The sequence below is a fragment of the Podarcis erhardii genome, assembly GCF_964252035.2.
Source record: "Podarcis erhardii genome assembly, chromosome: 2".
Taxonomy (NCBI): Eukaryota; Metazoa; Chordata; class Lepidosauria; order Squamata; family Lacertidae; genus Podarcis; species Podarcis erhardii.
Window position 1 is genome coordinate 93,058,193 of NC_138498.1, and position 22,426 is coordinate 93,080,618.

General features: G+C 44.5%; 1 protein-coding gene across 1 annotated transcript; it reads right to left on the bottom strand.

Annotated features, from left to right (window-relative positions):
• Window positions 1-907: 907 nt before the first annotated feature.
• On the bottom strand, window positions 908-6,834 carry BHLHE40 (basic helix-loop-helix family member e40). The gene is made up of 5 exons (XM_081851151.1): window positions 6,333-6,834; window positions 5,947-6,016; window positions 5,268-5,375; window positions 4,131-4,254; window positions 908-2,512 (listed from the first exon to the last, which is right to left on the bottom strand). Exons 1-5 carry the CDS (start codon window positions 6,419-6,421, stop codon window positions 1,659-1,661), a joined length of 1,245 nt encoding a protein of 414 aa, XP_081707277.1. The 5' UTR covers window positions 6,422-6,834; the 3' UTR covers window positions 908-1,658.
• Window positions 6,835-22,426: the final 15,592 nt, after the last annotated feature.

A 22,426-nucleotide genomic window follows, 5' to 3' on the forward strand; every position in this document is an offset into this window, starting at 1 on the left:
AACTAGGGTTAGGACACCAAAACAGCACATCTGGTGGTCTCCATCAAGAGCACTCATGGCCAACACTGACATTGCCACCTGGGCAAGAGACCTGCTTTTCTTTTTCAGAGAGCATTGCTCATCCACTTCCTGCAGTTCTTAAACTACCATCAAGGTCCAGCCTTAGGAGGATGCAACGTAAGAGAGTAGCTTCAGGCAGCAGATGCTGGAGGGGAATCCTTCCAACTATCATTGTCTGTTTCTTCGATTTAAAATGTGCTCTAATACAAACTAGTGGGGGCAGGGGGGGAGATTTATTCGGTTGGGTGTGTTATTTTCACTTTTGGATCCTTTCCACCTGTACCTGCCCAGCCTAGACCAGGATCACAAGCCTTCCTCTTGCTTTAGTGCAAAAGTGCCATATATTCCACACCCAGTGAATTAGGTATTGCTCAGGGGGTGGGGGAACAGGATGAAGAAACAAAAAACCTTATGGGTTTCAGGGAAGTGCTTAGCATTGCCAGTTCTGCTACCACAGACGGCAAGGGCTATCTGAGTAAGGCCTTCATCTTAGAAACTGTAACATTCCATATTCTGTTTACCTTGGTACCTGGAAGAAGAAAGTTACAAACCCTGCTATGGGCATGAAACTCCCTTACATAACAGCCACATCTTGTCGGCTTCAAGGACGGGGGGGGGGGACTGAGAATGGACTTCAGAGAATATTACGCTGCTGACATCCTTGCAACAGAATAGGATCCATAGTAAAACAGCTAGTGGCAGGCAGCTCCCTTGTAAAAGTACCAGTCTGATCTGGTTTTATTTTTTGTTTGCCAGAGCTGAACTGTGCCACAGCATGGTTTGTCTGTCCACTTCTTGTGGACAAGTCCTAGACATTCTTATCTAGCAGTTATGAGAAGCAATGCTCTTTTCTCGTCACCATCCCTATCCAAAAGCTCAAGCTGGACAAAATTTCCAGGCAGAATCTAAAAGGAAAATGATGTATGCAATTCAGGAGAAATGTGATGAGAATCCAGTCTCAAAATCTCCCTGAATTGCTTGCTGTGCTCTGCCAGCCAGTGACTACTAAAAGCAGGGCTGATCCCAATGCTTGAATTGCTATATATGTAATGTGTGTTTGTGAGTGTTAAGTTAAAAGGTTTTGAATATTGGCAGCAGCAGGAAGAGGGGAAGCCTCTCTGTTTGAATCCAGCTCTTTTACTAAGCAAAGTCCTCATGAGAAGTACCACTTTTTTTGTAATATTCACAAGAGTCTAAATCCACCTAATTTTTTTAGGTTTCATTCACAGCTTTGAAACATAATCCTAGCCAACCAATTCAGGTCTTTCTTTGCAGATGGCAGAAAGGAAAACAAACAAACAAAAACCCATCAACACATTTAAGGGGCGAGGAGAAGCAGCAAGAACCCTCTCCTTCCCATAACTAATTTGGGTTCATCTCTGAGGTCTTTCCTAAATTCTCTGGGCAGTCAAAGCAAGGGATGACTCAGCTTCTCTACATATAAATGATCAACGATCTCTCCACTCCCCTCAGTGCTTCTCAGTTCAGCGAGTTTAGGGTGTGTGTGAGAGAGAGAGCCGGGAACCCTGAAATAATCACAAACTCATCCAGCAAAGGGGGGGGGGAGAGAAAAATCTCAAGGGAAAGTCACTCCAAGTTTAGTCTTTGGTTTCCAAATTCAAAGGAGACATCTGCTTCAAAGCTTGAAGCAGAGCAGTAGAGTCCATGGGGGAGTGGGATGGTCCTGGAGAAGGGAGTTGCTGAGGCATTAGTAAAGGAGAAGAAATCTTATCTGGGTTCATTAACCCCGAAAGTGCTGCAGTGGAGGCTGGGAGGCCTGGGTACAAGAGAGGCATAGAGGCCGGGTACCAGCACTTCTCCAGCATAGGCAGGTAGGCTGTCGCTGAGGGTGGAATCAAATAGAAAGGCAGGCACAGAGGAGGCTGGTGAGGGCCCAAGAAACTGCTTGGAGAGCCGAGCACATCGCTGCCAAAATGATCTTCGTCCTCCAACATTTCCATCCTGGTTCTTTTGGCTGGCGGGTCCTCAGTCTCTTGTTTGATAGAGCTGATTCTCTCCTGGACAGCATATTTGAGTTCAGCGTCCTTTTTAAAATATTGCTGGTCGGATTTGGAGTCGCTTTTCTCCAGCTCTCCCCCATATCCACTGTCTGTGTCTGTGTCGCTGCCGCTCTGCTCTCCGCTAGAGTGGGCGAAAGTCCTCTGAATCACAGGCACACAGTTTTTCCCATGAGCCTCGGCAGCTTTGGTCAGAGCGCCAGACTTCTCCTTCAGTTCCGTAAGTTTAGGGGCAACATCACCAGGCTTTCTGCCGGCTCCACCCTGAAGAACCTCGGAGGCCATTCTGTGCAGGTGGCCGATGAGCTGGGAGGATTTCAGCTCCTTGCTGTTCTCGTGTTTGGCCACGTACTGCAGCACTTCTTTGGCACACATTTGGAAACCGGACCGAAACACCTCCTGGCTGGAGTCAAGGCTCCTTGGGGGCAGCTCATCTGAGGAAACACCAGCAGAAGCGGAAAAGATTAAAAAAAACTGAATATATCAGAAAAGTTAAACGAAAAGGTAAACCAGTCATTATTATAACCATACAGAACAAGTTCATGCATGTTTACTCAAAAGCAAGATGCACTTCTGTTCAGCACCGCTAACTCCCTCTGGCCAGCATGGAACGGGTAGTAACCTGAGACTTTGTAAAGCCACCTATTTTGGGATCAGTACTGGAGAAAGACACCTTATTTCAGCTGAGTAGCTGTTTGAACCTGCAAGGGTGAAATTCAGGCTTCTCTCAAGTAGATAGGAAGACTTCCACTGCGTTGGAATGTCTCTGTTGGTCTAACAGGAGCCTTTGAAGCACAGCAAACAAACATAACAGGAAGCAAACGAGTTCTTATCATGCAAGACTCCAGTGTGTTGGGTGAACCGTGGAATGAAAATAAACCGCTTGAGGTTTCGGTCAGCTTCAGTGTATGTTACAGCTCCTGAAGTGCCCAAGCTACTAGAGACTTCAGCAAAGGCAGGTCAACTAAACTGCAAACAAGTAGCGTTCTGCACTACAGCTGCAATGTCAAGAGCAGTTTGCTGCATAGACCTGCCCCCAACACACAGTGACATGTTTGGTCCTTGCTTGGCCATTCCTGGTGGTAGCTCACAATGGCACAGAGCCAAGATTTGGAGCCTGTGGCCCTACAAGACCTTGTTTGGGGTCTTATCACCCAAACCTTGTATGGGGTCTTATCACCATGGCCAGGAATGATGGAAGCTGAAATCCTCCAACATCTGGAAGGCCACAGGCAACATATCCCTGGCATAGAAACTGTCCACATATCAGTGGTAATTTGCATGGTAAGCAACTCTGGATGCAACAACCACAGAGGGCTACCTTGTGACTTTGCAGAGGGAGGTGTGGCTTTTACATTGTAAGCCAGGCATAGGCAAACTCAGCCCTCCAGATGTTTTGGGACTACAAAACCTGTTAGCTAGGGATGATGGGAGTTGTAGTCCTGAAACATCTGGGGGGGCTGAGTTTGCCTATGCCTGTTTTAAGCTATATAGAAATGGGGTGTAAAGGAGGAGGAGACAGGGCTTATTGAAGAAGCAGCAAAGACTTCGGTAGGGGGAAGTTAAAGGACAGCAGAAGGCACAGAATGACATTATGCAGGAGAAGAGGGCTCTGAATGAAGTGGGGGAGGGATCACTCAGAGGTGCAGAAGCTATTCCAGGCTTCTAGGTTGCTGCAACACCATTTTGGGAAAAACTGACCCTGCCCTAAATCCACCTCCTGACATGAAGGTGATACAGCAGTTGGCAAGGGAACTTTAAAAAACAACAACAACCTGATCGAATTTCAAATAAAGAGCTAGTTTTGAATGAAAAGAGCAAAGGACAGGGACAAGTTTTATATACTTTTGATAGCACAAGGAAGAATTAGAGCCCTCTTCCCCCGGAGCAGTTCCACTGAAATCCACAGGACTGCTCTGATGCATGCACGATTAGCTGAAGAGGATTTGGAAGACATTAGCAAGAGTATAAAAAGTGTGAGGAATAGAGTCATCACAATATCCAGGAGCTTTCCTGGTCTGGGTAACAACAGCACAGTCACAGAATACTCACCAGCATGTAGACCTTTTTGGAGGGCAATGATCTGCTGCTGCTGTTGTTCAATGAGACTGGTTAGTGCTTTCACGTGCTTCAAGGTAAGTTCAAGAACCACCGCCTTTTCCAAGTGTCCTAATGTCTGGGAAGGGAGAAAAATGGTTCATTAGAGGATGGCTGGAAAGGGGGAAAAAGGAGCCTAAACACAAGACCGATAACTGATTGGGCAGTTTAGGGTGGAGAGCTTGATAAGGATGTGAATGGGTCTAAGTATGATGTGACACTCATTTTTATTCTGACTGACAGCTATGTATTATATAAGCTAAAAAGTATTATCTTTTAAAAAGGCTATGGCCATTTTGTGTCCCCCCACCAAAAAAAAAACTGTCTGCATAATAAACACACGTTTTATGTATCTGCCCTGCTGGCACCTCAGTTGTAAAACGAGGAATTCCAACATAAGGTTTTTCTTTTGCTGTGACTAAATCGGGCAAAGCAAATAGTTGAAGCAGGCAACACTGGTTTCCCAAACAACCCTGAATAATAATTTAGACAATCTGCCTGTCACTTTAAAAAAAAAATAACAATGCAGTCCTTAATACCACAGAACGGGTTGCTTGGAGCTGTGGTCTCAACGAGCCTTCCCCAAACTGATGCCCTCCAAATGTTGCTGGATTCCAACTCTCACGAGCCCCAGCCAGTATGACCAATAGTCAGGGGTGATGGGAGATGGAGCGCAATAGCTTCTAGATGGGCACCAGGTTGGGGAAGGCTAGCCTAAAAGGAATTCAACTATCTGAAACCATGGGATCCAAAGCAAAAACATAATGATACAGAAGGGGGTCACTAGCAAATCCACATTAAAAGCTATCCAGTAAGGTCCAGAAAATAAATATTTTATCTAATCCCTGTTTATTTCAATGTGTCATCTGGTCCAGTCCATGCATGCAAGTTCTTGAGAAACTGATCTCATTGGAAACAAAACCAGGAGACTTGAAGTGGCAATCCAAACCCTGAAATGCAACCCTCTCCAGTTAAATCTGCAGCACTCCAGAAAACCTCTAGGTGGCACTTTTACCTGCACAAAGATCCATTAAACCCAACATGCTCCCCAAAAGGAAGATGATTCTGGGCAGTGGCCAGATTTTCACTTACTGTAAGTTTGAGATGTTCTGGTAAGAGATCTTTCAGCTGGGCGATGCATTCATTAATCCTATCACGTCTTTTCTTCTCTATCAGTCTGTGGGGCAGCTTATAGGTCTCCTGGAAGTCAAAAGGGGAGAAAAACAATTGCATCACTCCGAATGAAAAGTGATTCTTAAGCGCTATGGAGACAACCTTTTCTCAGGGGCTCTAAAACATAAAGCTGTGCAGCCATAAAGGGGGGTGGGGAGGAAGAAGAAACATTTCTTCAAGGCAGAAGCAAAATCCTCCAAGTACCACAGAGTTTATATCAGAAAAATTATGCATTTTGATCATGCCCAGAAAAGTATTTTATACAGCTACAACTACTAATGGGTTATTTTAGGTTATGACAAGGAAGTAAATCTTATCTACTAAAACTGTTTTTTCTTTAAAAAAAAATATTCTTAACAGTGTCGTCCCACCCTTCAAAAGTATATTTCTTCAGAAAAAAAAAAAACCACGTTTGTGCACACTGGGGTGTTGTTGTTTTTTTGTAAAAGAAACCCACCAAGCTCCTTCATATATATTTCACAGGACAACTTCCTTATATTCGAACCCAAACTGTGCATTAAACCATCTCAAAAGTGGGCATAAACCAAAGATGCCAACAAACAAAAAAGGAAAAGGGAAGAAAAATGCTTGTATTTACCTTGCTGTCGTCACCCCTTTTTAACCCTCTTCTGGGCTTGTAAACTTGATAAATATGAGCGAAATCCAACCTGCAGAGGACAATAAAAACGTTATATCACTCATAACCAAGGGGACAACCATCTCCCCCTCCACACGCAGCCCCAGAACCTACTGAAGCCCGTAGGTGCCCATGTGGGGCGGAATTCGGAGGCTGCTAATGCGGACCCAGACCGGCCGAATGGGCTCGGAAAGCGAATCGCAGCGCAAGCCCTGGCACGTCTGCTCGCCAGCAAACCGCGTTGCCTTCCGTGGGACTTAAAATCCCGGGTCTGCGCGTTTGAGATGGCAGCCTTGAACCATTTATCAACAAATCTGCCCGGGATATCCTTCCGTAGCGGCACTTACCCTGACATTTCGCTGCCCTCCAGAGCTGCCAGCTTGCCCAGGCAAGGTGGTGGTGGAGGAGGAGGCTGAGCGCTGGGGATCCTTTCCATTTAAACCGGCTTGATTTCTTTTTTCCCCCACAACCCAAGTTCTGTCCTGGAAGTAAGGTGGAGGCTGGCAAGCTAGTTAGCTGGCTGGCTGGCAGGCGCACTGCTTCGTGTCAACGCGGATCCAGTGACTGAGCCGGGACGCGCCACCTCCGGCAAACGGTGCGCGCCTGGCACCCACAAAAGAAGCGGCGCCGGAAGAGCGCAGGAGATCAGCTAGCGGCGTCGGCTGCTGCTGCTGCTCTTAGTTGCTCATGTCCTCCTTCCACTTGGCAGCGCTGGGCGTCTGCACCGGGTCGCGCGGGAGCGGGCGAGCTGAGGAGTAATTGGAAGGCTGCAGGCTGGGTTAAATGTGAGCGAGTGGGTGGACTGGAGCTACGTGTTCTACCCTGTGACTCCGGGCACGTCTGGCTGCTACCGGAGGGAGGGACAGACCTGCCTTCCCCTCCATCACATGAGCCTCACGTGTTGGACAACGCTTCAGCCTCTCCCCGGGCCCCCGCCCTCGCCGCTCCCGGCCACACAAGCAGGCGAAGCCGCCGCCGCCGCCGCCAAAACGTGATAGGGTGATCCCTCTCTCTCGCTCTCGCTCTCGCTCTCTCCCCACCCGGCCTGGCTCCTCTCCTGCTGGCGGCTTGGGTGCGCGCGCGCGCGCAGAGAGGAGAAGGAGGCGGGTGAGGGAAGCCAGGCTATCCCCGCACACATGATGGGGCGAAACAAAATAAAAAAATTCCTTCCAGTAGCACCTTAAAGACCAACTGAGTTAGTTCTAGGTATGAGCTTTCGTGTGCATGCACACTTCTTCAGATACACTGAAACAGAAGTCACCGGACCTTTCTATATAGTGAGAAGGTGGGGAGGGGTTAGGGGTATTACTCAGAAGGGTGGTGGGAATGGGTGATTGGCAGATAGCTGCGATGAGCCTGTTGACGACTCTTAACGACTGCAATAGGTCGTTATTGGACTGCAATGGGACTGCAATAGGACTGCAATGGGGCGAGGAGGAGGTGGCGGAGGAGAGGTGCAAGGGATCAGATGTTCCCTAGTGGGGTGGCTGAGCGCCGATCCACAAGGCACTAAGCACATGCTCAAAAACATCCTTGATCGGGACCTTCCCCCGGTACGAAAAGCCTATTTTAGGGCTGCGCCCTGGAGAGACCTGGCGCAAGTTGGGAAGCCCAACCCTGCTCTTTCCTGCCTTGGCTCCATTTAGCGCTGCAAGGTGAAACTTACACAAAATAAGGCATAGCCGGGCTGTGCAGTGCAATGGGCCCTGCTTCAGACACACACAGAGAGAATGTATGCATTTTAGTTCTAAGAAAGGTCCAAGGCTCACATCTGCTTGGCAGCTATGCTTTCCCCATTGACCCCAAATACATGTGTTTGTGTGTGGTGCCACTGGTGGGCAGGCTGGGCTCTGCCCATGTTTGACGTTGCTTCATATAGATCCCAGGATTGAGTCTTGGCATTAGGAACATTTTCCAGGGTTGTGCCGTGACTCAAATCTTAATAATGAGGTTTTTTCTTGAGCCGGTGTGATCTTCAGGAACACAAAGTCTCTGATCCGCCCAGGTTACAGGTACTTAAAGATACACTAAATATTTTCCCTAACAGAGCGAATTGTAGTTGCAGTGGGGGGGGGGTATTTCCATCAGGTTAAATAGCATAAAAGGGAAGGGCTAAATCATTGTAACCAAGCAGCACAGGCCAGGCCTGAATTTGTGCACCCTATGGCTGCATTTTACAGTAAAGAGATAAGAAAGCCTATTATGGATCTCCTTCATCCCATCTAATTTGGTACTAAGTGGCCAAATGGCGAGCTGCTTGCACCTCCCTAATTCTGTTTAATAGCATTTATAACCGTGAGCAACAGCAAAGTCCCCTCTCATTTGAGATACCATTTTTTGACATGTGCCTCAACCACTTCGCCCAATACAGTGCTACCTCTGGTTAAGAACTTAATTAGTTCCAGAGCTCCGTTCTTAACCTGAAACTATTCTTAACCTGAAGCACCACTTTAGCTAATGGGGCCTCCTGCTGCCGCCGTGTCGCTGGAGCACGATTTCTGTTCTCATCCTGAAGCAAAGTTCTTAACCCGAGGTACTATTTCTGGGTTAGCGGAGTCTGTAACCTGAAGCGTATGTTACCCGAGGTAGCAGTGTATAAATGATACAGGACTAGCTTGTACTTTTTCTTGATGGGCTATTTGAAGAAAGGCAGAAGCAACAATGTGTTAAGAGGTCCTACAGTGTGCTTTAGGTGCAAAATTTAAGACAAACATCCATTTGTTCCTGGTGAATTTTTTCAAGCCTTCAAGAAACATGCAGATAGTGCTGCTGTGGAAAGGCCCTTCTCCCTGAGGAGTCCCACCTTTATAGAAACATAAGGGTTGAATTCGGTTTAGGAAAATTCAGCTACATTATTGATAATCCTAAAGGAGATGGTGGTGCAGATGGCTCCAGAAAGTGAAGTCCTTCCTTCTGCTTGTCTAGTGTCTATTGCCTGAGAGCAAGTATCATTCAGTACAGAATTGACCTGAGAATCCCCCAAACCAAACCCTCCACAAGCTTACTGTTATAGATGCCATTAAATGAAATGAATGCTTCAAGGGGCAGCATAGCTTGGACCCTGACTGGTCACTTAGGGCCGCTATCAAGTCAGATGAAAGAAATCCATAACCCTGTACACCTTTGCTGTTGAAAAAGTCCCCTTTAACTTCGTGGAACTTACTTCTGAGTCAACATGCATAGAAGCTGAGCTGCATTGCTTCATCTCGCAATTTCCCCTTTAAAGAGGAAAATAAAGCTCGTAATGATTTACCTCTCAGGCTTGCCGTGAGAATGAAGAAGTTTGAGGGCCAAAGTCCTTGTTAGGTTAAGTGTGTGGCTCTTGTTTCTTAGAATGTGGTGGGCACAAACAAGTTAACTGCCCTCTCCTTACTGCAGACCTGGTCTGAGTCACCCTGCTTCTGCGTCCCCACAGGCAAGCTGAAACTGGTAGGAGCTGTGGGTGGGGCTGGCCGGCCATGCCATTAGCCAAAGTGAGTCAGTTGCCCCAGGCAGCAGATGCCATGGGATAGCAGTGGCAGGGCTCACGCCCCCCTCCATTTTGTTTTTATGTTGTGACCCGCCCCAACATCTGCAGATGAGGGGCAGTGTAAAAATTTAATAAATAATAAATAATAAATAAATACCTGTCTCAGTGGGCTGCTTGCACAAATTTGTGTGTGTGTGTGTGAGAGAGAGAGAGAGAAGTAGCCATTTATTACCAGTTTTATGATGCAGGTTCAGAGATGTAACATGCAAACATACATTTAAAGTGCATGACTCCCATCCCCAAGAATCCTGGGAACTGTAGTTTGTTAAGAGTGCTGGGAACTGCAGCGTTCCCTCTGTGTGTAAGGGTAAACTCCAGGTCCCAGGATTCTTCAGGGGAAGCCAGGTGCTTTAAAAGTCTGGTGTGCAAGCAGCTGCATTGAAGGCAGATCAAGCTGGCTGCACCTGACTTGGATGCACGTTTAACTTATTCATACTGGAGGGAGTAACCCTGGGTGGAGGCAAGGACACCTGTAAACTGCAGCAGGAGTAGTCCTTCTCCCTTGGCATGCTTTGGCTCAAACATTCCCACAAGCAGCAAGCCAAGCAAACACCTGAGGCAGGAGGACCCTGGGTCTGCTGCAGCAGAAACCTTTTCCTCTCACTGAATGAGGCTGGCTCCCCGAGGCTGAGATTATGGCAGCTGTCCAGCAGGAACAGAGGCAGGCCATGCTACATCTGTTCTTAGTTTGTTTGGCTCCTGTAATAAGAATAAAAAGTTTGCATTTAGCTTTAATCTAGTAGCTGAGGGTTTCATAACGTGTAACACAGGGGTGGAGAAACCTTCCATCCTGAGGGCCAAATTCCTTTCTGAGTGACCTGCTGAGGGCCACGTGACAATGGCCAGCAGCAAAAGTGGACAGAGCAATGCATGTAAATGCTACCTTTAAAAAGCTTTAAAGAGAATTAAATATAAAAAGGGATGAAGGATTGCTAAAAAAAATTTAAAATAAGGATGCAGTGAAGGGGAGGTTTGGGGAAGTCGTGTTATGTTTGTTTGTTTTTTGTTTATGTTGTAAAATTAATAAAAATTATTTTTTTTTAAAAAAAAAGTAAATGCTACCTTTATGCAGTAAATTACTTTCCACAGAGACTCACACGTTTCTCTCTACGTTATGCTCAGACAAGCAAGAGGCAGAGTTCATTTCATCAAGGCAAAAACACCTGGAGCGACACACGTGCAGCCTGGGAAGAGCACTGAGGGCAGACAGAGAGGCCTGAAGGGCCCAAGGGCCCTCAGCTCTGTAGTAGAGGATAATGGGAAAGACCTTCAGCTGAGACCCTGGAGAAACATTGCCAGTCTTGCGTATACACTACCGGGTTAAATGACAAACCCTCTGATCTGACAGAAGGCATATTCCCATGTGAAACTTTGCCAGATCAGGCCACCACAGTCTTTTCCTCTGTCCCTTTGCAACTCTTTGCCTTTAGCCTGTATTCAAAAGCCACTTCGCCAGATGCACGAGGGAAGTCCACTGCTACACATACCCTGCAGACTAGCCCCTCCTTCACCCCATTGACTTCAATGGAAACCCCCAGAGGTTGCAGCATCCTGCCAAGGGACTTTTGTTTCCATTTAAGTCAATGGGGTGAAGGAGGAGTTAGCGATGAGAGTGAAGGAGATGCTACTGGTGTGAATAAACCACAGCATGGGGAATGAATATGTTCTGGCCCTGCAATGGGGCTGCCACGTCAGTGGTTGACTGAGTTCATGTGGCATTCGGGGCAGGGGAAGAAAAGCCAGGGAAATGCGTAGGGTGTGTATGTCTGTGTGTGTCTGCCTGTCCTTCACCTCAAAAGTGAACCCAGGGCAGGGTACAATAAAATAGGATTGAAACCACAAATAGCAACAAGAAAAAAATATCTAAGACCTAAGAATGAAGCAATTTCTTGTGCATATACAGTGGTACCTCGGGTTACATACACTTCAGGTTACAGACTCCGCTAACCCAGAAATAGTGCTTCAGGTTAAGAACTTCGCTTCAGGATGAGAACAGAAATTGTGTTCTGGCAGCGCGGCAGCAGCAGGAGGCCCCATTAGCTAAAGTGGTGCTTCAGGTTAAGAACAGTTTCAGGTTAAGAACGGACCTCTGGAACGAATTAAGTACTTAACCCGAGGTACCACTGTAGTCGATTGACAGCACAGCTTCCAGATTTCTTGTGTTCAGCTCAGCTTGTATCGCTTGAGTCTTGGGTCCACCTCTGAAACACTCAAAAATAGGTGTAGTTAGATACGTTTGCCTTAGCATGCTGGTAAAGGTTAAACATGTTGGTGAAAGGTAAAAACGGTTACGTTTTGCACTTGCAGCAAAATTTGCCTTCATTAAGTAACCTGCATAGGAGCTGAGGTCAGGCAAGGAACTGCGCTTTGATCTAGCAGTTGATCATTTACATATCTTATTTTAGCATGCAGAGGAGCTTGCGATGCAATTTGTTTTGATACTGTGGCAAGCTCAGATTGATGGGATTGTCTGTCACATTGCTTAAGAAACAAATGCTTAACATAATAACCATTTTGCAGCACATCATTAGGAGAAATAAAATCAAGGCCAAGCAGGCTACAAAGCTGTCAGGAGGTAGGCCAGCTTAAAAATCAGGAGAATGATGTTCAAAGTAGGAGAGCCAGCAAGCCTGAATTACCGTATATGGGGGGGGGGGGTCCTATGAAAACAAAAAACAGCCGCATAGTTCAGGTAGAAGCAGAGTTTCTTCTGCCAGTTTCCTCTGAGGATCTAATAGCTCTGAGAAAAGGAAGTTAAGTATAGCCACACCTTGCAAATGGGTATAATTTCAACGAGGAAATCATTTTGCCTTTCATAGGCTGGGATGTTTTTCAAAAGTGTGTTTAACAAGGTGACATCTGGTCAGTAGATGGAAGGTACACTTGCTAGATAAGATAATAGAAATTCAGCACAGATGATTTGTCAAAGGTTTTCGTGACTCCTTAATGGAATCAACCTGCTGCAGCCAAAGGTCAGCAAATGCCATGCTAGAAATGGGCCAAGAGATATTAAGAGAGGATGGCGAGAGAGGATTAATCTCAAAATGTGAAAAATACAACTGAAGTCTTACCCCGGGGTCACCAATGGGTGTAATGAGACTGCTGCCTAAGGAGCATCGGAGACAGCCTCGCCCCGGCTCTCTGGCCCCTTCATCATGAAGCGGCAAGAGGTTACCTTTCCAACCCCTGGAAAGTACATAGAGCTGGAAGAGAGAATGAGGAGAATGATTTTCTTTCCCACTTTCTGTTTCAGTTCTGTGTGTTTTTCCAGACTCAGAGTTGCATACCCCTACATGTAGGCATGTGCACACATGTGCAGCCCCTTCGCACTGAGGCCAAATGTGCAGCTGGTAGGGAGCATGTTAGCATGCAGCAGGAATGGCTGGAAAATGTGATCACATTTGTGAACATGTGGGTAGGTGGGTTGTCTTTTACAGATACGCATCAACTGTAGGACCAACAGAGCTGCAATTAACAGGTTTGGCATCCATATAGATTCACTGTGTGAGTGACAGAAGTTGTCTTTCTTAAGCGCATGTTGATGTTTATCTCAGTGCCTTGCATGAACCACCATGCAGATGCTACTCAGTTCTGAAAGACACAGGCTTTTACTTAGCATCCACAGACAAAAAGTTGGAGGAGGTCAGGACTCTACACAAAAATTCCTCATAGTGCAATTGCAAAACCCCAGTGTGTTTTTATATATGCAAATTAGGGATGTTTGCATAACATGCTTTAATGTGGTTGCAAAATCTTGAGTGGGTATGTTTTGCAGAATTTGGAATTTTCTCCCCTCTTTTCTCTTTTCATTTTTGTCGGTCAAGGACTGGGGAATAAAGATTGAAACTCTGGATGGAAGGACTTGTGGCAATTGGGGCATGAGGAAAGGGCAACAGAGACTGATGTCATAAAATACATCAGAAAGCAGAGTGGATGCTGATGGCCATAGGATGAGAGTGAGGAAATACCTCAGCAGTCTGGTCTCTCAAAATATTATTATTATTATTATTATTATTATTATTATTATTATTATTAGTTTTATAACTTGCTTTTAAATAAAAGCCTCATTAACAAGGCATATTAAAAGGAATACAAAATCATGAACAAATATACCATTAAGAACAGTCAATAAAAACAAGGTTCATTGCCTGCAAGCTATGCCCCTCAAAACTAGACAAGTACCCTTTCTCAGAACGAAAGGGAAGGCTTTCAGAAGTTTTTTGAGACCAGCTTAATTGACGAGAAAGATTCCTCAATCCAATTGGTTGTATGGTATGTCCTCTGTCAAGACATTATGCTGCTTATGGGACTGTTGCAGACTAGACAGTGCTGTGTTACATGGACAAGTCGTTTGACCTGGTATAGGTGTCTTCCCATCTTCTTGTGTGAAACTTGGACCAAAGGCAATTCCTCTACAGTACTGACTTTGGACAGGTCAAAGCAATGTTCTTTCCCCAGAACAGGCAGGTCCAATAAATTTGTAAGGTTGTGGTGGGTTTTACAAAAATCTAAATGGGTCAGAGTCAAGGGTTTGTCTCTTAATTTCATCCCATGGTACTCTGGTCATGTCTGCACCCACAAATCATATTGGAAAAATAAATCATATAGAATGTAGCCTTGCTAAGATTGTGAATCCTTCAGAGAGAACATTGTTACATCCTACATATGGCTTACCCTCTTTGTGAGATTGCTGGATATTATTTTCATTCATTTATTTAGAATGCTTTTGCTCTATTTTCAGCCTCAAAGAATAATCCCAGGGAGCTTCCTATACTTAAAAAGAAGTTCTAAACATCCTAAAAAGATTTACCTGAGCTATCAACCTAAAAAAGGGATGCGGGTGGTGCTGTGGGTTAAACCACAGAGCCTAGGACTTGCTGATCAGAAGGTCGGCGGTTCGAATCCCCGCGACGGGGTGAGCTCCCATTGCTCAGTCCCTGCTCCTGCCAACCTAGCAGTCTGAAAGCACGTCAAAGTGCAAGTAGATAAATAGGTACTGCTCCAGTGGGAAGGTAAACGCTGCTCTGGTTCACCAGAAGCAACTTAGTCATGCTGGCCACATGACCCAGAAGCTGTACTCCGGCTCCCTCGACCAACAAAGCGAGAAGAACACCGCAACCCCAGAGTCGGCCACGACTGGACCTAATGGTCAGGGGTCCCTTTTACCTTACCTTTTACCAACCTAAAACAGACCTAGAACTAAGTATTAAAAAGCAGAAAGCATCATTAAGTTGGTTTCAAGTAAACAATGGGGGGAATGTTGTCAGTGCAAGCAACTGACTTGATAGAACAATTGCCTCTCTCCTCCCCCTGAGTGCTGTTCTGGGGGTCCCCCAACCCCCCCCCCAGCCAATTTGAGATGGGTCTATGAGATGCAGGGGGAGAGGAGGAAAGCCCCATTGTGCCAGTGGAAGTCCTTGCGTAAACTGCTGCTAGCGGGAGCCCTTTGTTGAATCTGGCCCAATATCAATAAAACTAAGCAGCAATAAAAATTCCACAAAGGAAGCAGGAACAAACATTGTGATTCAATGAAAGCAAGAGGAACAGGATTATTATTATTTATCTGACGTAGTTGATCTAGACCAACATGCTGCTGGGTGCTTGAATTTGGGGGAAGGGTCATAGCTCAGTTGGCAGAACATCTGCTTTGTATTGCATAAGTTGCCAGGTTCAATCTCTGGCAATTTGAGGCAGGGCTTGGAAAGATTATGACTGTCAGTCAGAATAGACAATACTGAGTAAGATGGACCAGCTTCCTATGTACCTAACTGAGGGGAGAAAGGTAAGTGGGTGTGAGCTTAATTAAATCCACAAACAGTACATATTTTCATTTTTTAAATATAAATTTTATTTTTGCATTTTCTATTTTACATAAACAAATGAATTGAATACATAAACATATAATCCCTTCTGACTTCCCTCTTAATGTAATGATTTCCCCCTCTGCATCTCTATCATAATTCTATTTTTATAGATCCTTTGTCAATCCATAGTTCAATTTTTTACTACAAGTTTTCTGTCAATCCTACCAATGTATGTAATTGTTTACAATAGCTTTTCAAATAAATTATAAACTTTCCCCATTCTTTATTAAAGACCTCTTCTTCCTGGTTTCTAAATCTTCCTGTAAGTTCTGCCATCTCGGCATAGTTCATCAATTTTGTCTGCCACTCTTCTTTGGTCGGAGTTGTACCACCTTTCCATTTCTGGGCTAAGAGAGTCCACACAGCCGTGGTCACATACATAAATAGTTTCGTCTGGTCCTTTGGGATCTCTGGTCCTATAAAACCTACAAGAAAAGCTTCTGGTTTCTTAGGAGAAGTTATTTTCAACATTTTTTTCCATTTCATTATATATCATTTCCCAGAAGTCTTTTATCGTCTTACATGGCCACCACATATGATGAAAAGTACCCTCTTTTTCTTTACATTTTCAAGTTTAGCCCAATTATTTTGCCCTGTAGCCTCCTAAAAACAAGGAGCTAAAGGCAGCAGCACGGGATGTACAAGGGACATGGATAACCCGCATGGGAAATGGGTAAGTCAAGCCTCTGGAAGCAGTTGTTTGTAGGAAGCAGAGGCCTCCTGTATCCTTGACAGTTGTGCAGAGGAGGGCATTTCAGCAGGTGCAGCTGGTCCTGCAAGCTACTCCTGCTGAGATTTCCTCTGGAGCACTACTACTATTAAAAGTGCAGCAGCCTGATCCTCTTTAGCATCTGGCCAGCCTACCTGTAACAGGTGATCAGCAGGTGCGGGAAATCCATTTCTGCTTCCCGTTCACTGGGCACGATGCAAGTGGCAATGACTTCAACACACCTTCGGTGCTGAACAGGTTTAGAAAAGAAAAACCCACAGACGAGATGGTTGGAGGAAGCATTTAATCGTGAAGGTGCAGCCTTTCAAGCGTGTGGCTGTGTTTCTTCGCATGTGAAATGAATTCACAAACAGAAAGCCAGCTAACCCTGGTCCATAGCCTCCAGTGACCTGCTTCACACAGCTTAGCTGCCAGAGATGCTGTAAACCAATGCTTCCAGCAGCACCTCTTTATATATCAAGTTTCAGGTGTGTGAAGCATCTGAAGAGGTGCATGTTATTCTCCTCGCTTCCCCTGTGGTTCTATAAAGGTCCAAGTCACAGCAAAGTGAAGGATGTGCTGATACGATGGAGAAAGCATTGAGAGGGAGGGATATCTTTGGAAGAAGCCGCCATGCTTGATGGGCAAGGCAGGATTGAAATGTATAGAGAAGGGTGACAATGAGAGCTACTCTTATCCAGTGGAAAGAACATGTGCTGACAGTCCAGAGAGCAGAGTACATATCTCAAGAGTGATTTATACTGCAAAGGAAGAGTTGCTACGTCCAATAAGGGTGCCGAGGGTCGTCCCCTCCCCCTTTTACACAACTGTCATTCTTTTGGAGTGTGCCATCTGCTTGCAACTCCCTAGTTTGATCTTTGGACTAGCAGGGGTCGGTATGGGAGTTGGCAGTCCTAAATGCTTCTAAGTGACAGGCCTGCTGAATTCATGTTATCTGATGCTTGGAAACGCACCTCTCAGATTCCTGGCTGTGCTAGCAAGTGCCAGTGGAAGCTGGGCAAATCTAGCCAGCTAAGTCACGGTGCACAGACATGTCTGGCACATTGATCCTAAACTTTTAAATGTGCTGATAAGTCCTATAGATGAAAAGATGTTGAGGATTGGAGCCTTACCTCTGTTGGAGTGGTTTGTAGCCCACTCCCATGATGACATCTTTATCCAAAAAAATAATTGTGTTGTGTTGGGTGGAGCTAGCTCCTGGCTAACTGGACATAGGATTGTAGCACAAGAAAGAGAGCCAAATGCACTTCCCTGGGAGTAGACCATGCTGTACACGGTGGTGCCTACTTCTGTTTTTTTTATTATAAATATTTATTAAGATTTTACAATTTTCTACACAAAGAAAAACAATTAACAAAAAAAAGCAAAAATACACATTTAAGACAAAACAAAACAAATATAATTCCCAATTCTTATTTCCATTACCTTATATCCCGGACCTCCTCTCACCTCCCCCTTTTGTATTCCAGTTCAAATTCTTAATTCAGCAAAATCCTTGTTGCAACATTGATATAACTTATTTTAACTTATTATTCCACCTTTACATTACAGCTGATAACCATTTAATTTCTGTCCAACATCATTCTAGCATTCATTAATTTTGCAATATTTCTGTAGATAGTCTTTAAATTTCCTCCAATCTTCTTCCGCCGACTCTTTCCCCTGGTCTCGGATTCTGCCGGTCATTTCCGCCAATCCCATGTATTCGATCATCTTCATCTGACATTCCTCCAGAGTGGGTAAATCTTGTGTTTTCCAATATTTTGCGATGAGAATTCTTGCTGCTGTTGTCGCGTACATAAAGAAAGTTCTGTCCTTCTTTAGTACCATTTGGCCAACCATGCCCAGAAGAAAGGCCTCTGGTTTTTTCAAGAAGGTGTACTTAAGTACCTTTTTCAATTCATTATAAATCATTTCCCAGAAGGCCTTAATCCTTGGGCACGTCCACCAAAGGTAAAAGAATGTACCTTCAGTTTCTTTACATTTCCAACATTTATTATCGGGCAAATGATAAGTTTTTGCAAGCTTGACTGGGGTCATGTACCACCTATAAATCATTTTCATAATATTCTCTCTTAAGGCATTACATGCCGTAAATTTCAAACCGGTGGTCCATAACTGTTCCCAATCAGCAAACATAATGTTATGTCCAACATCTTGTGCCCATTTAATCATAGCAGACTTCACCGTTTCATCCTGAGTATTCCATTTCAACAGCAAGTTATACATCTTTGACAAATTCTTAGTTTTAGGTTCTAACAATTCTGTTTCTAATTTCGATTTTTCCACCTGGAATCCGATTTTTTTATCCAATTTATAAACCTCCATTATCTGGTAATAATGAAGCCAATCTCGTACTTTACTCTTTAATTTCTCAAAGCTCTGCAATTTCCATTTGTCTCCCTCTTGTTCCAAAATCTCACAGTATTTTGGCCATTTGGACTCCATATTAAGTCTTTTGAAAGCTTTAGCTTCCATTGGTGACAACCACCTTGGGGTTTTATTTTCCAGTAAATCTTTGTATCTTATCCAAACATTAAACAGTGCTTTCCTGACAATATGATTTTTAAATACTTTATGAACCTTAACCTTGTCATACCACAAATATGCATGCCACCCGAAAGCATTATTAAAACCTTCCAAATCCAAAATGTCTGTGTTCTCAAGAAGCAGCCAGTCTTTCAACCAGCAAAAAGCTGCTGATTCGTAGTAAAGTTTGAAGTCCGGCAGGGCAAAACCCCCCCTTTCCTTTACATCAGTTAAAATCTTAAATTTTATTCTGGGCTTTTTGCCCTGCCAGACAAATCTAGAGATATCTTTCTGCCACTTCTTGAAACAGTCCATCTTGTCCACAATATGCAATGTTTGGAACAAAAATAGCATTCTAGGCAATACATTCATTTTTATAACTGCAATTCGGCCCAACAAGGAAAGCTTCAAATTTGACCATATTTCTAAATCTCTTTTCACTTCTGACCAGCATTTTTCATAATTGTCTTTAAGTAACTTCACATTTTTCGCTGTCATCTTAATCCCCAAATATTTCACTTTCTTAACCACAATCAAACCAGTCTCATTCTGAAACCTTTCTTTTTCCATTGATGTTAAATTTTTCTCTAGAACTTTAGTTTTTGACTTGTTCAGTTTAAATCCTGCTACTTGACCAAATTCATTAAGTCTAAAACCCTTTTCGTACTAGATTCTGGCTCCTGTAACGTCAAAACTAAGTCATCTGCAAATGCTCTCAATTTATACTGTTTGGCTCCGACCTGTATCCCTTTAACCAACTGGTCTTTTCTAATCATATTCAGCAAAACCTCCAAGACCGATATAAAAAGCAATGGGGAAATTGGGCACCCCTGTCGTGTCCCTTTTTCTATCTTAAATTCATCCGTAACCACATTATTTACAATTAATTTTGCTTTTTGCTCCGAATAAATTGTGCCTATACCATTTTCAAACCCTTGCCCTACCCCCATACCCTGTAAATTCTTTTTCATAAAACTCCAGGAAATATTGTCAAAGGCTTTCTCCACGTCCACAAATATAAAAACTACTTTCGTGTTTATATTCACTTCTAATTTTTCCAAAATGTCGATTATATTCCTCAAATTATCAGATAAATGCCTTCCCAGGAGAAAGCCCGCCTGGTCTTTATGAATCTCATCCATCAAAACTTTTTTCAGGTGGTGCCTACTTCTGAGTAAGCATGCATAAGCTGAAGTTGTATGTCATTGGAAAAAAAACAAAAACAAATGGGCTATGGATTCCATCCACAATAATTTCCTTATGGTTAAGTCCTAACTAGGGATGAGGGACAAATCTAATTCAGTCAGCATTTGAAGATTCACACTTTTTGAAACAATAAGACAGCCAAAACACAGCCATCCTTTGAAATATGGGTTTATTGAAATTTTGCAATGCAGTTCTCCAACCAACCAATGTTTACAAAAAAAAGCATATATTAAGGGGGAATATGCATTAAAATGAAAGAGCTGAAATTGACAGATTCTTCCATCCCTCGTTGAGGCAGTGTGAGATCTCCTGAAAACTATATATGGGGCCAGAATATGTTTCTACATATAGTCTGCTTGTTTCCCAAGTCTTGGAGCTGGTGTGTAACATTTTCTCATGTCCGTAACCTCGCCGACTGCATTGCGATTCTGCCCACCATTTATTTCTATTTTAATAGAAATTAATACCCTGATTCTATGAGTGTCTACAAAGTACGGCTGATTTACCAGTACTTGCACCAGTACAGCCTCCTATATGTCAACATCTTATTTCTGGAGAGCATCCTGTGGTCTGTTTGGGCTTGGTGCTTCGCAGCTTTTTGCCACATGTTTGTGATGCTATCATCACGAGTCCTGTTGGTGAGTAGAGGATGGTGCTTGGTGTTGTCACTCTGGCCATGATTTGTTCAAGGCCTTGCGCATGATACAGTTGCACCGTTTTGAGTCAGGCTACATCAGTGTGTTATTTGGATGTCTTGCTGTTCTATTGCACTGACTGGCACAAAGATCCTTGTACCCAATCCTATGCATATTTTTTTTGCCTTGTCCAGTACTGGGGCCAGATGAGTAATTATTTGTTTTACTTTTGTCCAAAACTCGCATGGCTGAAAGAGAACCTGTGAGGATAAAAGCTTGTGAGTTTTCAGCAGCTAGCTGTTCCACTGCAATTCATCACTTCATCTACTCCATAGAAGCACACAGTGTGGGGTGGGGTGAGGAGGTTATGAAGCCAAACAATATGTTTGTTTTCTGTTTAGTGCTGCAACAGTGTCTGAGGTCCAGAGAGCAAGGCTTTTGTGGCCTGTGTGCTAACAGCGTGTTGTTCAAGGAGTGCTAATCAGTTGCAACAAATGAGCCTGCACTGTAAATATTACCTTAACTTCAGTGACGGGATAAAATCTTGGTATGTCACAAAGGCAAAAAGAATGAAGGAAACTTTGTAGTTAGGGCCCCCTAGAATAAAATGCAGACAGAGGCTGTGTTGACACTTTGCCAGTGCTAATAAGCGGGGTATAAATCCTGCCAAGTTTGGCCGTGTGCACCAGTTGCCCTACTGGAAACAGGCCTACACAGCCAAAGCAAAGCATGGAGCTGTTTGAAAGCCCTTTTGCAAACACCAGGGCTGGATTTGCAAATTTTGCCTTAGGGAGCAAAGGTCTGCACTGCTGCCCCCCACCCTGCTGCCATATGTATGGGGAAAACAAAGGGGGAAAATATTTCTCCCTTCATGTCCCATGCAGGCTTCCTGCCTGCCCCAGGAAGAGAAAGTCAAGATGTGGCAGTTGTAGCTGGTGGCACAAGCCACACTGGTGACGGGAAAAGGTGAGGAAACTCTCAGCTTTGCTGTTCTACCACTGCCTGCCGCTGCTACTGTAGCTTCTCACCTTAGGCCACAAAAGAGATCAGAACAGACCACGACAGCTGAGCTGGTGGAATCATGAGCCAGGCAGCTCACAGGAATCCTGAACCAGAGCTGGAAGGGGCCTGAAGGTGTTTGGCTGCAGGATGCTTTTGCAACCCAGGCAGCAGAAGAGATAGCTGCCTAGCACATGATATCAAAATATGCATGCCTGGTGTCCTCAGCAGGGTACAGGGCAAGGCTGGCTCCACTGTTTTTATGTACCAGCCAGCCTCTGCATCCCTTCTTTCTCTCCTCCCTCATATGAAGAGATGGGTAACTATCCATGCATCTCTTCCAATAAGCAGAACCTGCTGGAAAATAAGCAGTCACTAAGTGTGTGCTGTGGCCAAGCCACGCCCCTTTCTTCCACACAAGATTTTGTTGCGCTGTCACTCTAACCTGCCATGCCGCCTCTCACCCCATCCTTCTGTCTGGACCTGGCAAACACCCCCACGCTCCTCTCTTTAAACCTCTGGTTTCCGGAGGTTCAAAGAGCAGCACAGGGCTGTTTGCAAAAGGGCTTTCAAACAGCCCACTGCTGCTCTTTGAACCTCCCCAAACAGCAAAACAGTGTATAGCCTGGTGCTGTAATTACAGTGTGTTGTAAAAATAAACGAATAGGTCTCTGGAAGTCAGGTTTGAGAACACGTAGGAGAACAGTATAAAACACTGGTCTGCAGCCAGTGCAAACAAGATTTGATGACCATTTCATCCGGAGTCTCTGTAAATAATGGGCAAAGAAAGGATAACACTTTCAGAGGAAAGGGCTAGTGTAGCAAAGAGCATGATAGGCCACCAGAGTTTTCATCACAGTGCTGTAAGACTTTGCAATTTTGGAGTAACTAGGGAGCCTTCTTTTGTTTGGTGGCAGCATCCAGGATTAATGTGGTCATATCTGATAAA